At 61.5% G+C, this 12,791-nt stretch overlaps 3 protein-coding genes across 3 annotated transcripts; 2 read left to right on the plus strand and 1 right to left on the minus strand.

Moving 5' to 3' along the window:
- Positions 1-497: 497 nt before the first annotated feature.
- Positions 498-4,639, plus strand: DCS_01565 (putative nuclear migration protein ami1; the record flags this gene model as incomplete). The annotated part of the gene is made up of 2 exons (XM_040798897.1): positions 498-1,663; positions 1,747-4,639. The coding sequence occupies 2 exons, from the start codon at positions 498-500 to the stop codon at positions 4,637-4,639; spliced, it is 4,059 nt and encodes a 1,352-aa protein (XP_040659780.1).
- A 2,895-nt stretch (positions 4,640-7,534) lies between these two features.
- DCS_01566 (protein kinase domain-containing protein) lies at positions 7,535-9,048 on the plus strand (the record flags this gene model as incomplete). The annotated part of the gene is made up of 5 exons (XM_040798898.1): positions 7,535-7,806; positions 7,863-8,191; positions 8,279-8,574; positions 8,650-8,815; positions 8,876-9,048. The coding sequence occupies 5 exons, from the start codon at positions 7,535-7,537 to the stop codon at positions 9,046-9,048; spliced, it is 1,236 nt and encodes a 411-aa protein (XP_040659781.1).
- Positions 9,049-9,685: 637 nt separating this feature from the next.
- On the minus strand, positions 9,686-11,317 carry DCS_01567 (raffinose family of oligosaccharides transporter; the record flags this gene model as incomplete). Its single annotated transcript, XM_040798899.1, has 1 exon — positions 9,686-11,317. One exon carries the CDS (start codon positions 11,315-11,317, stop codon positions 9,686-9,688), a length of 1,632 nt encoding a protein of 543 aa, XP_040659782.1.
- Between the last annotated feature and the right edge of the window lie 1,474 nt (positions 11,318-12,791).

The raw sequence follows: 12,791 nt of genomic DNA on the forward strand, positions 1-12,791 counted from the left end.
CCTGGCCTGCATGGAATACCTCGCACCCGGGTTGGCGCTCGTCGAGCTTGGCTAATGGTCGCTGCAGAGTGCAGAGTTCCAACTCGAGCGCTCAGCCCAAGACAAGCTGCGACGCTTCCCTGACCCGACGGCCGGAGGCCTGGACCTGTACTTGGCCGTGCGTATATATGCATCTTGGCTGCCGCCGCCGCATCGTACGCCCCGTCGTCTCGTCGTCCGCCGGGAGGGTCCTTGTCGCTTCTGCCGAAAGCGAACATCTCGCCGACGGCAGCAGACGCAACCACGCTGCACGGCAGATGCCTAGATGCGTCGTCGGCAAGTCGCTGTCATTTCTCGGCGGCAAGCTTCGCTGTGAGCGGCCCGAGTGCATGAGCCCGTTGCGTGTCACCGACTCCCCTTTCCCCCGGAAACCCCTCACGAAATCGGCTGGAATCTCGCCTTGACCGAAGCAGAAACCCCAGCGCCGTCGTCGGAAGCCGGCCATATTTGCCCTTGCCATGGCTGCCTGGGAGATGGATGACGACCGCACGACGGACCTCGCCACCGGTTCGTCGCCCATGGTCCCGGACCTACCCCCCTTCGGCACGCCTTCCGGAGCCTCGGAGAGATTGTCCGGCGACGCCGTGCCATGTCCCGGAAGGCGCTCGTCTCCGGCCCACGCATCGAGCGACGGCGGCGAGAAAAGGCGCTCCAGGGACGTGACGACGGACGAGAGCATCAGCATCCTAGACCCCCGCAGATTCACGCCCACCCTGCACGCCAACCTCGTGTCCGAGATTCTGGCCCTGAGGCGGGACCAGGCCGAGAAGGCGACGCAGATCGAGAGTCTCGAAACCACGCTGCACGCCGCCAGGCAGGAGCGCGACCGGCTCCAGGACAGCCTGAGGAGCACGGCCAAGGAAGGTCGCTCCCTGAAGCGCCAGCTCTCCCTGCTCGAGGGTGGAACCGCGTCGGCCCTCGGCGAGTTCGCCCGCGAGAGAGATGAAGCCGTCGACTTCGTGGCTGAGACCAAGAGGCGTCTGGAGGCGGCCCAGAAGAAGATGCGGTGCCAAGAGGACGAATCCCGACGCCTTCACGACCTCTGGGCCCTCGAAAAGGGCGGCTGGGAGGACGAAAGGCGCAGGTTCGAGCGCAAGATACACGTCGCCGAGAGTCGCCTAAAGACCGTCCTCGACGAGGTGGCCGTCTACCAAGCTGTTCGGGAGCACAGGGCGGGCACCCAAAGCGGGACCGCCAGCGCGCGCGAGAGCGAAGGGGAAGAAGCCTTGCACGGCCTGGACGCCCGGAGCGTCCGGACCGTGAGCAGGACCAGCAGTGTTCGACGCTCGCATCGTCATGGCGTCGGCCACGCCTTTGGTCCCGACGGCCGCTCGCTGGCAGACGAGCTCGAGTTCGACGACGACGAGACGGATCTTGACGGTCGCGAAAGCGCCCCCTCGAACCACGCAAGCCCCGGCAGGCGCCGTCGCGGCGACGGCCGAGACGGCGTCTCGAGCAGCATCCACCACCGGATGCCGAGTGTGGAAGGCTTGAAGCGCCCCGGCAGCGTCGTCCACGGGAGGCCGTTCGCGGCCGAGCCGCTCATGGCGCCGCTGGACAGCGACGAGGATGAGGAGCGGGAGCCGGAGGCAACCGTCGTCGGGTCCATCGACGCCCAACCTACGTATACGGACTCGGCCGTCCAATTCTCGCCTCCCTCCTCGCCCCCCTCCTCCCCCCCTCCTCGCCCCCGACCTCGCCGCCAAGCTCGCCGGCACCCGAAGCCGCCGCCGCGAAGCCGGCCACGGCCGAGCTGGCAACCCGTACGAGGATGCCCGAGCTCGACGGCCCCGCGGGAGGGGATTCGGAGATTGAGGCGAACCAGAGGCGGAAGCGCGTGCAGGTTCGTCGGCCCGTCCTGATCCTGGCCTCGCCGAAAGCCGACATCCGCATGGTCTCGGCCGCGTCCCAGACCATGGAGCCACCGTTGAGCCCGCCAAAGACACCCGAGTCGTCTTGCATGGGCTCGGAGTCGCCGCCCGGGACGCCCGGCGTTCTCATGGTGAGCTGCTCCATGCAGACCGAGGAGCCTGCCGTCGTCGGTGGTGAGCCGGAGGAAGCATCCCTCGCCGCCCAGCCCTCGCCGCCGTTGCCCATCCCGAGCATCAGCATCCAGCCTCCCACGAGCCGGCCGACGACTCCACAAGCGCCCCGGCTGCCTCAGCACTTCCAAGACTTTGGTTGCCAGGTGAACCTACCCACCTCTGACAGCGTCGTCGACGCCTCCGTCCAGACGGAGGGTATACAGGTCGACAAGCGGCTGGCCTTGCTGCCGCCGCACCTTCGGCCGTCGACCATTTCCTCGCGGCCGACGTCTCCGAATCGAACCACCAGCTCGGAGCGGGACGCCGACTTCACGCCGGTCCCCGGAAACCCGCCCGCCCGCAACCCCCGACGGCTGAAGGGCGGCCGAGCCCCTCGCGCAATGCCGCCGTCCCCCCCGCTCGACGGAGACGACGACGAGCCCCGCGACGACAGCACCCTGTCCAGCCGCCGAGGGGCGCCGACGAGACCGTCGCACCACTTCACGAGCATCTTTGCAGGCTTCGACACGGCCAGCTCCGACGAAGCCGACGATTTCGACGGATACCAGAGCGACTCCGAGTATCGCACCGCCCTGTCGGCGCCTAGGCCGAGGTGGATCTCGAGCCGGCAGAAGCAGGGACCCTTTGGCGCCGGCACGAAGGTGCCAGGTCCAAACTCCCAACCGTGGGCTGGAGGCGTCGCCAAGGCTGCCGGCGAGACGACGCGGGACGAGACGGAACCCCTTTCAAAGGGGCATGACGGGAAGCTCAGCAGGACGTACGAGAAATCGCCGCCGCCGCCACCCCCGGCGTTGGGCCGCGCCGGCGTCATCCGAAGGGCTGCCGTGATCCAATGCGGCATCGCCATTCGGCAAGGCCGCACGAGGAGCCCCAGTCTTCCAGATCCCAGCCGTCCCCCGTTCCCGATCCCGACCCGGGCAAGCTCCAGGGTGCCCGGCGTCGGTGCGGGCACCCCGAGCGACGGCCAGCAGAGCCCGACCCGACGGGACGGCTGGCCTCGGAGGGGAAGCAGCCGCTCCTCCTACCAGGGCCACAACGTTCGCAAGGTCCGGTCCGCGATGGCTCTTCCGCAGGAGCGACGCGATCGAGCACGCGTCAGCTCCTCGCCGCCTCCGCTGTCGCCGTCGACGGAAGCGCCGGCGAGCCCCGGCTTACCGCCCCTGCCCCTGAACGACATCACAACGCCGCGTACCAGGGACGGCGACAGCAGCCGCCGCAGGGGACACCGCCATGAGCCGTCGACGAACACGGACATGACCTACAACACGGAACCGACATCGCTGACGAGCGGCTCGCAGAGCCCCGGCGTGGTCGACGCCATCGCTCAGACCATGGTCGGCGAGTGGATGCTTAAGTACGTCCGCAGGCGAAGGTCGTTCGGCGTACCCGAGGCCGCGGGCAAGGACGATTCGAGCAACGACCGTCACAAGCGGTGGGTGTGGCTGGCGCCGTACGAGAGGGCCATTCTCTGGAGCGGCAAGCAGCCTTTGAGCGGCAGCGCGTTGATGGGCAAGACGGGCCGCAAGCGTAAGCGACCGACCCCCCGCTCGAGCTGGTGGATGGAAATGCTGACATGCGCAGTGACGATCCAATCCGTCCTCGACGTCAAGGACGACAACGCCGCGCCCAAGATCATGCCGCACGTCTTCAACCGGTCCATCCTGATCCTCACGCCGCAGCGCGCGCTGAAGTTTACGGCGCGGTCGCCGGAGCGGCATTACCTGTGGCTCACGGCCCTGTCGTTCCTCGCACACTCATCCCATGCCGTTCCGGATGTCCTTGCCGGACCACCGGCATGGCGTCGGGCGAACGGCCAGCGGGCGCATCCGGATTTCGAAACGTCGCGAGCCAAGCTCAAGCGCGGTGGCATCAGGGATTCGATTCGGCTCGCAAAGGGCAGGTCCGACGGGTCCAAGGACGCCCCGGTCGGCTCATCGAGCATCCCCAGCGTCCCGTCTTCGCGCATGGGCGATGCGGCGCACCTTCGGCTCGCTGGCGGCCGCAGCCGAGAGCAGCTGCGGGAGGCGGCCGAGCCGCCGATCATCCCGCGCTTCACCGAGCGAACCGTGCAGGCGACGGAACACGGCCGGAAGCGAAGCAACACGGGAGGGCTCGTCGCCCCGCCCCTGTCGTTTCGTGGTTTCTCCGGGCCAGCGGCCGGCGGTGGAGCGCACCACCACCTGTCCGTCGGCATGGCGAGCGGACGGGGCGGGACGGCAGGCTCGACGGAAACGCATCAACCGCGTGCGTCGGGCAATACGGAATGGGGCGTGAGCCGGAAAGCGTCTCAACGCACTCTGGCGGCGTCCTCGAGTCCGGCGGGCAACTTTTTCGACGCCGTCGGCACGGTCCGCATGGAGGCTTTTATCGGCCCCCTTGCCTTCTCGCCGACCTGCGACCATGCGGATGAGCTGGACGAGGTTCGGCAATCGACGAGGAGGCGAAGCAAGGAGCTTCGGAGGAGGAGCAGCCGCAGCATTCGGGAAGAATGCCTCGGCCGAAGCAGGACGGTCGAGGACGACTTTTTCAACGACGACCCGTTCAAGGGGTTTTGAGTTCCGGGCCGAGCGAGCATCGGCCCGCTCCACGAAACGGGCTACTTTCACATGCTCTGCGGCGCAGCGTTTTTGTTTCCTCGGGTTGGGCGAGCTGCTGCTCCGTGCCGTTGCACTCGCTCCCAGCGAGCGCTCCCCGACGACCTAGCTTGACAGACCCTGCGCGGCCGGCACGGAGGTTCCTTTGCTAGCTTACCACTTGTTGTATCAGCGTGGCCATGGACCCTGGGAGGGCCGTTTTCTCCCATGCTCTTTCGTCGTAGCCGCGCTCGACGCGCCGCTACCTGCCGTTCTGTCATACACCATCTTTGCCAACTCGACTCCGATCCAGCGAGCGGGCTTGGGGGAGAAGAATGTAGCATGTTTGATTTAGTAAACGCCAAAATATTCGAATGCGCCAACACGTTTCCTCGGCGACGGAGTTTGGGAATGGCGAAGGCTTTCCTCGGCGGATTGGGTGTTTTTGGAAGACGCGCGTGAATGTGTACGCGTGCGTGTGTACGCCCGGCGATGACATCGGGCAACGTTGTGAAGTGCAACCTCTTGGTGAAGCTGGCCGTATGGGAAAGATGGCTCGTGCGGTCAAGAACGATGGCTGGCCAGGTGCTTACCATGTGTTTGCGGTTAGGAGGAAGTCCGAGATCCAAACGACTTGTGCGAGGTGAGAACAATGATTCGACGAAGGAGGCACGGCGGTATGGCGAGGGGCTTGGCGCTTATCCTCAGCTCCGGTCCCGGAATCGACAATCCTCCAACAGCCGTAGGGGTAAAGCAAAGCCTCATAATACCATGGCTCTCCTGGCCAGGGGCGGTAGTAGTGGTGCAAGAGATGATGACAGGAACGTGCATGATATTGCGACGTAGGATCGCATCGCATCTGGAGATGGGCAAGGTAAGCTTATCAATATTGCCGGATTGCCTTGGCTTACAATGGAGGGGGGATTGTAATATCGGAGCAAGAGAAGAGAAGATCGACGTGCCTCTGTCACTGTGTTTGATGTTGACCTGGCCTTGCACTCATGTTCGCAGAAGCGAGTCGGAGAATGCGGGATCTCTATTCCAACATACACCGTTCCATCACGAGCGAAGAGAATAATGACGGGATAAACAAGCAGCACCCCCCATGCCAACTGTCTCCTATACGTGAGGCACTCGCAAGATAGTCCCTCCATCTGCTCTGGGCGCATCGGTTAACCCCCCCGAATGATGGAAGACACAATAATAGATCACAGGCCGGACCGGACCTCTAACGGCCGGCCCGACTAGGGTGGAAGGTAAACCTCCATCCTCGCAAGCATGGGCACTGCCGACCCTGGTTCCTTTGATGCTGTAAAAGGCAAGTGTTATGACGTTTTGAGTCTCGGTGGGATCCTTGCTCGATTTGTGAGCCTTTGCTCCCCTATCAACATTAGTTAGCAGAAGGCCAGAAACAAACAAGCGACGAGATTCCCTCACTGAATTTCATAGGATGCCACATCCTAGCGCTGCAAGGAAAGGTCAGTCCCCGAGCTTCGGACGAACGGAGTGCTTGCTAACCTGGCTCTCGATGGCGGATGCAACACCCTGGACATTTCCCACCCATTTCGGCCCGTCCTTGTCGTTCAACTGAAGGACATCCTCCAGCGAGACTCTGCCTACTAGTCTCAGCAGCCTTCGGGCCGTAGTGGAAACCCCTCGAGCCGACATGGGAACCTTTGTGAGAGGGAGGCGGGCTTGGCAAGAATGGGAGAGCTGATGCTGAGGGTGTCCCGATGGTGAATGATAGACTCAATGACCCCAACCGCGACGATTGCACGGGTATTTATTCATTTCCAGTTCGCACACCGTTCATGGTTGGTTGGCAAGATGGTCGGAGGTTTAGAACCGACTTGACGATCCGTCCCAGGGTCATGAGGCGGCAAGCGAAACGAGAACCGACGGCCAAACCGACGGCCGAAGCGGTGCACAGCGGCAACTGTCACCATCACTTATCGAATGAGAAGGCCGCGAGCATGCTGTGCCTTGCCATCTGGTGCGAGAGAAGCTCCATGGCGCGGAAGCGAGCCTCCTCGGCCACGGGCGTGCACCGGTCGCGCCCATGCAGGCCTGGGGTTGTGCGCTTAACGGTGCACAGGTTGCTGATGCCGTACCTCAATGGGCATGTACATGCATGTACCGATAATTGCATGTGCATGTATATTACTGTACGGCGCACAGGGGGGAGGTATTGCTGCCGATGCTACTAAACACTATTACAAGTCCTCCGACGGCGAGTGTGCAAGCATGAGGTGCGCTCGAGCTGCTATTAATTACATGGCATGTACTTACTCCGTACGGAGTACACAACAAGTACAGTACATGTTTCATCGTGTTGGCCGAACAGCCATGATGAACAGGTACTTAGTTGTACTTGGGATCGGCAAAGCGTTGCTTAGCGCCGCCAGAATCACAAGGGGGCCGATGTCTAATTACTTGTATACTCGCATGTACACCTACCTCCTTACACCGGACTGTAGGAGCGGAAGCACAAGTCCGGAGTACATGCATGTACTTGCTAGCATACATGCAGTTGCAAGTACGGAGTACAAGCACAGCAAGTACCTGTAAGAGTGAGTTGCATAAGCACTGTACGCGCCCTAGTTCCCGTTGTGGCCTAACAACGAATTACGTCAAAGTACTTGCATGTATTACAGCAAGTAATTAAGTAGAGTTACTTACTTGCACTTGTACTGCTCTTGCGAGAGCAACAACTCGCCAACCAACGGACCCTTCCTCATTGCGCCGCCTTCAGCAATCGGACTGACTGCAATGACTGCGATGGCATTGCACCGGGCCACTCTCCGACGACCTCTTGCCGGCGTCCTCGTTCCTTTCGTCCCACGGCGCCCTCTCCTACCTCAGCATCACGACGTGGCCATGGGCCCTACGTCAAGAAGGTGCCTCGGCTGCCTTGCCGCCAAATTTAGGCGGTCGGTTCCGCGTCCACGGTCAGAGGCGCGAGCGTTTCCCGTGAGCGGATTCGATGCCATCAGTCAAGATCAGGCCATCGAAGAAGAAACGATACCGGAGTACAAGGCGGAATACTTTTATCCCGTTCGTCTCGGCGAAGTCTTCCACAACCGGTTTCAAACCGTAGCCAAACTTGGCTATGGCTCCTCGTCCACGATATGGCTCGCGCGCGACCTCTGGTGAGCAACCGGTGCATGGGGTCGCGGCGCGACCTTCGCTGACGTGCCAGAAATAGCGAGCATCAGTACGTGGCGCTCAAGGTGTACATTCACAACTCGGCTCGGCACCGCGAGCTGCCCTTTTACGACCACCTCGACAAGTTCCTCCCCAGCAAGCACCGTGGGGCCCGAAAGGTCAGAAAGCTGCTCGCCTCTTTCGAAGTCGACGGCCCCCGTGGCAAGCATGTCGCTCTTGCCCTTCAGGTGTCTCAGATGAGCATCCGCGACATGGACACGGTGTTCATGGACGGAAACGGATTCAACGAGGGGTTCGTCCAAGGCGCCGTCATAGAGCTTCTCGAAGCCCTCGACTTCCTGCACACCGAGGTGCAGTGCGTACACACCGGTAAGTGAGGTGGTGGGTGAGGTGACGGCGGACCGCTCTCATCATGGCGTCGGTTCATGCGCGGATCCGTTGCTGAAATGAGGTCAGACGTACATCCCGGCAATCTCCTGCTCGGGCTCGACGATGATTCGCTCTTCCAAGCGCTGGAGGAGAACGAATTTTCTAGCCCCGTCCCTCGGAAGCAGCTCGAGGACCGGGTCATCTACCTCTCCCGTCTGATGAAGCCCAAGGCCGGGCCGCTGCTGCTCTCCGACTTTGGAGAAGCCAGGCTCGGCCCTGGCCCCCATGCTGGGGACATCATGCCGATCATGTATCGGGCCCCAGAGACGCTCCTGCGCATCCAATGGGGTTGTCCGGTCGACATCTGGAGCGTCGGCCTCACCGTACGTGTTCTGGTCGATTCCGCCGTGCCCGTCGATTGAGCGAGCGAGTCGCTGACCTGTCCTCGGTTGTCGCAGGCATGGCAGCTCCTCGAAGGCAAGACGCTCTTCACCGCCCGCAAAGAAGATGGCAGCTTCTCGGACGGAGTTCACTTGGCCGAACTTATCGCCGCGCTAGGACCACCGCCCCCCGGACTCCTTCGTCGGAATCACAAGAGAGCGCTCGAGTACTGGGATGAGCATGGTACGTTGTCCCGGTACGATATGTATCGCCCGATTTCTAACACTCCAATCTCTCGCTCAGGAAACTGGGGCGAGTTTGTACCGATACCGAAGGAGAGGACCCTCGAGGCAGCCGAGACCAAGCTCAAGGATAGCGCCAAGTTCCTCCGATTCATCCGCAGAGCCCTTACATGGGATCCGGACACTCGCCCCACGGCCAAGCAACTTTTGCAAGACCCGTGGTTGACAGAGTAGACATGGCCAGATTATCGCCGTGCCGCCCGAGTGGCTCCGTCTCCTTGTCAATTTGGTGGACGGACGTAGGTGTACAGTACTGCGCTCGGATACAATGAGCCCCCCCCCCCAAGCTTTGCTTGAAGGCATGGCTACTATTGCATGGCCACTTTAACACGAGAGTGCCATGCAACGAACAAGGACGCTCCAGACTCGTCCAGATTTCGCCTTCACTTTGGGCCAGCTTCGAAATGGGCCGCCCAAAGCAGAGGCGGCGGCGACAACGCTCACTTCGCGTCGCAGGAGAGACCGTACGCCGAGACGATGGATGTTTCGTCCTTTTACATGACCGCATCGCCGGGGTTTCTCCGGAAATCAAAGATATGGCAAATCATGCGCCTTCATTCACAGTATCGCATCGTTTCAGGAAACGCTCAATCAATCAATGTTCGCGCAGCGGGCACTTGATATTGTATCTACTTCAAAAACACCAGGAGTTGGAAGGTAATGCCATGCTGAATCAACTCGACCTGTGTGTGGTCGTTGCCTGCACTATGTACAATAAAACAATTCACGCTTCGCCATGACAAGTCAAACATGGAAGTCGATCGCCACGGCAGGCAATGGCCCCGAAAAAAAACAGACAGATGGTCGGCGCTTAGCGTCTTCGGCTGTCGACGCGCTCGACCATGACCTCCTCGAACCGCTTGCCGTTCTCCTTGTCGAGCGATATCGTGTCCATCTCGACGCCGTGGTGGCCCGGGACGCTGAGCTGGTCGACCGAGGTCGACTTGAACTTGCGGGCGCTGATGTGGTTCTCGAACAGGATGTCAAGCTCGCCAAAGGTGCGGCCCTTGGGCTCGGGCAGGCGGAAGTAGGTCCAGGTGGCGCAGAGGCCGCAGGAGGCGGCCCAGAAGAAGCCGGACTTGGCACCCCAGTTCCAGGCCGAGGGGTTCAGCATGAGCGGGGTGATGACGTTGGCGACGATGCCGACCAGGTTGTAGAGGTTGCGGGCGAGGACGACCGACTTGGTGCGGAGACGGGTCGACGTGAGCTCGGAGACGAGGGAGTAGCAGACGGGACCGACGGTGGCGTCGTAGGTGAAGGTGTAGACGAGGAGCATGGAACCGATGGCCCACTGGGCGGCAACGTTCTCGCGGCCGGCGAAAGAAGCGAAGCCGATGCTCAGCAGGAGGGTGAACATGGCGACCTGGCCGCCAAAGTAGAGGGTCCGACGTCCGAAGCGGCCCATGAGGAACCAGGAGAGGATGGTGCCGACGGCGCCGAGGGCGTAGCCGGCGAGCGTCATGTTGAACGAGTTCTCGGTCGCCATGCCGGCCTGCTTGTAGAAGTATGTGGAGAAGCCCATGAAGGAGGAGCCGCAGAGGTTCTGGATGATCCAAGTGCCGCAGACGATCTCGGTTCGGCGGAGGTTGACGCCCTTGAAGAGATCGAGGTAGGAGGTGCCGGCCTGGAGATCCTTCTCCATCTTGTTGGTGTGCACCATCATGGCGACGGTCTCGTCCGGCTTGAAGTCGAGGCCGGTGTTGCGGGTCGTCAGGCGGGCGAGCGACTTCTTGGCGTCGGCGATGCGTTCGCGCCGGACGAGCCACCAGGGGGACTCGGGCGCGAGGTAGATGCCGATGATGAGGGGCACCGGCCAGAACCACTGGAGGGCAAAGGGGATCTTGTAGCCCCACTGGTCGTCGCGGGTAAGCATGGCGCGGAGGACGCCGGAGGCGAGGAGCTGGCCCATGACCCAGCAGAGGTTGACGTAGGTCGTGAGGTAGGCGCGGAGGTGAGTCGGGCAGACCTCGGCGGCGTAGGTCGTGGTCAGGGTCTGGAAGACACCCCAGGGGATGCCCATGAGGATCTCGCCGATGAGGAGCTGGACGAGCGTCTCGGAGAAGAAGATGATGAAGATGAAGCAGATGCAGGCGAAGAGGGAGCCGATGAGGGTCTTGCGGTAGCCGAACCGGTCGGCGATGATACCGTTGACGAAGAGGCCGAGGATCTCACCGACGAGCGCGCCGTTGGAGAGGCCGGACTGCCAGGCCGGCGTGAGCTCGTAGGTGCCGTCGGGCAGCCGCTCGCCAAACTTTCGCTGGAAGGGCGGGTAGGCGAACAGGTTGCTGAGGAGGACGACGTCGAACCCCTCCATGACGATGCAGGTGGAGAGGAAGATGGACCACAGACAGGCCTTCTTGTAGAGCTTGAAGGATTGGATGAAGCTCATGTTGCGCTCGGCCGCGGTGGCGGCCGCCGCCTCCTGGGAGGTTACGTCCTTCATGTCGAAGATGGCGTTGCCGATGGTCGGTCGACGGAGGAGAGAGAGGCAAGGAAAGGAATCGAGAAGGCGAGTGCTTCGCTAGCAAAACATACGTCCACGCAGGCGCACGTTTCGTTCGTTCCGTTCAGCGGGAATGGAGGGGAAGATGGATTTGAATATGGATCACGACAAAAAAGTTGGGGCAACAGCGGGCCGGCTTGATATTTAAAGCAACACGACATGGAGTCACTCGGGTCGGTCGAGGAAGCATGACGATGCACCGCGAGCAGGACTAAGGGCAAGGAGGTGACCCTGAGACTGATTAGTTTTCATCAGACGGCTAACCGAAAGGATGCATCTGTGTGGAGGAAGATGGGGGAAGAGGGGAGGGGGGGGTGGTATGGGGGGCCCATGGGTCATGTTGGGAAAGGATTTTGAGGTTGTCGTGAGTAAGGGGGCATTGCGGACGAGCTGGACAGGCCGTGTTGTTGGATGTCCCCTGTTCCAGCATTGTATAGCAATGAGAGGGAGTGGACGCTTGGGGTGCCCCGGCTGGCAGGCATGGTCAGGGAAGGGAGGCGAAGGGTCGGTCGGATTCCACTTCATGGGGTGGCCTGTTCCCTGCAGCTGCGATGCGACTGGAACGAAAGCAGGGCCGTCGCATGAAGCAATGTGCGCTATCCCAAACGGATGAGCCTACGGTTAATGCGTGCGGGCGAGAGCGTGTGTGTGCTGGGCAATATGTGTGTGCCTGAACTGCTAGTAAGTGGTAATAATACCAGGAATTCATGTACACCGGCTGGACCGCCGCACCATATTATACAAGTACGGACCAGGAGCCCTATACTCCGTACTTGCAGCACACCTGCATCGAGGTGTATCACTTGCTTGCATGCGAGTACATGGAAGTAAGTAAGTAAGTAGTCGTAGCTGTACTGGTACGTGGGTGCGGGCAAGAGGATGGGGGTTCCCCATCATGAACGAGGGGACCTCGGTGGACTCAGTCGGTCTCCCACCACCCACCCCCGAGTACAAGCAATTACTTACGTGCACACTCGTCCTGACAGGCAGAATTCCACCCAAGTGTCGATGGGGGTGGGGAGGGAGGGGCACACTAGAGCGTTGGGTTGTGGCGTTTCAAACCGAGTCCGGTGTCACCTGGATCGGATGGATGGCATGGGACGGGGCATTAACGCAGCTGGGACGCGTCCTTGCGATGTAGGCCCATCCGCATCCCACCCACCCCAGCTTCGTCCTCTTCCCCACGGGGGTTCAGGAAAGAGGAGGCGAGGAGGAGGGGGAAGGAATAGGGGGGGGGGCGCAGGGGAAGTCGATGAGGCGAAAAAAAAGGAGACGAAGCGTTGGATGGATCGTGTGATGGATGAGGAGGGGATGAGGGGTCCTTGACGTCGTTACGGGTTCGTCCGAGACAGGTTGGAAATTTCAGACGAGAAGAAGCGTGGCGTGGCAGTTGACGGCCTTCCACCCATGTCCT

This window comes from Drechmeria coniospora, chromosome 01, assembly GCF_001625195.1.
Source record: "Drechmeria coniospora strain ARSEF 6962 chromosome 01, whole genome shotgun sequence".
NCBI lineage: Eukaryota > Fungi > Ascomycota > Sordariomycetes > Hypocreales > Ophiocordycipitaceae > Drechmeria > Drechmeria coniospora.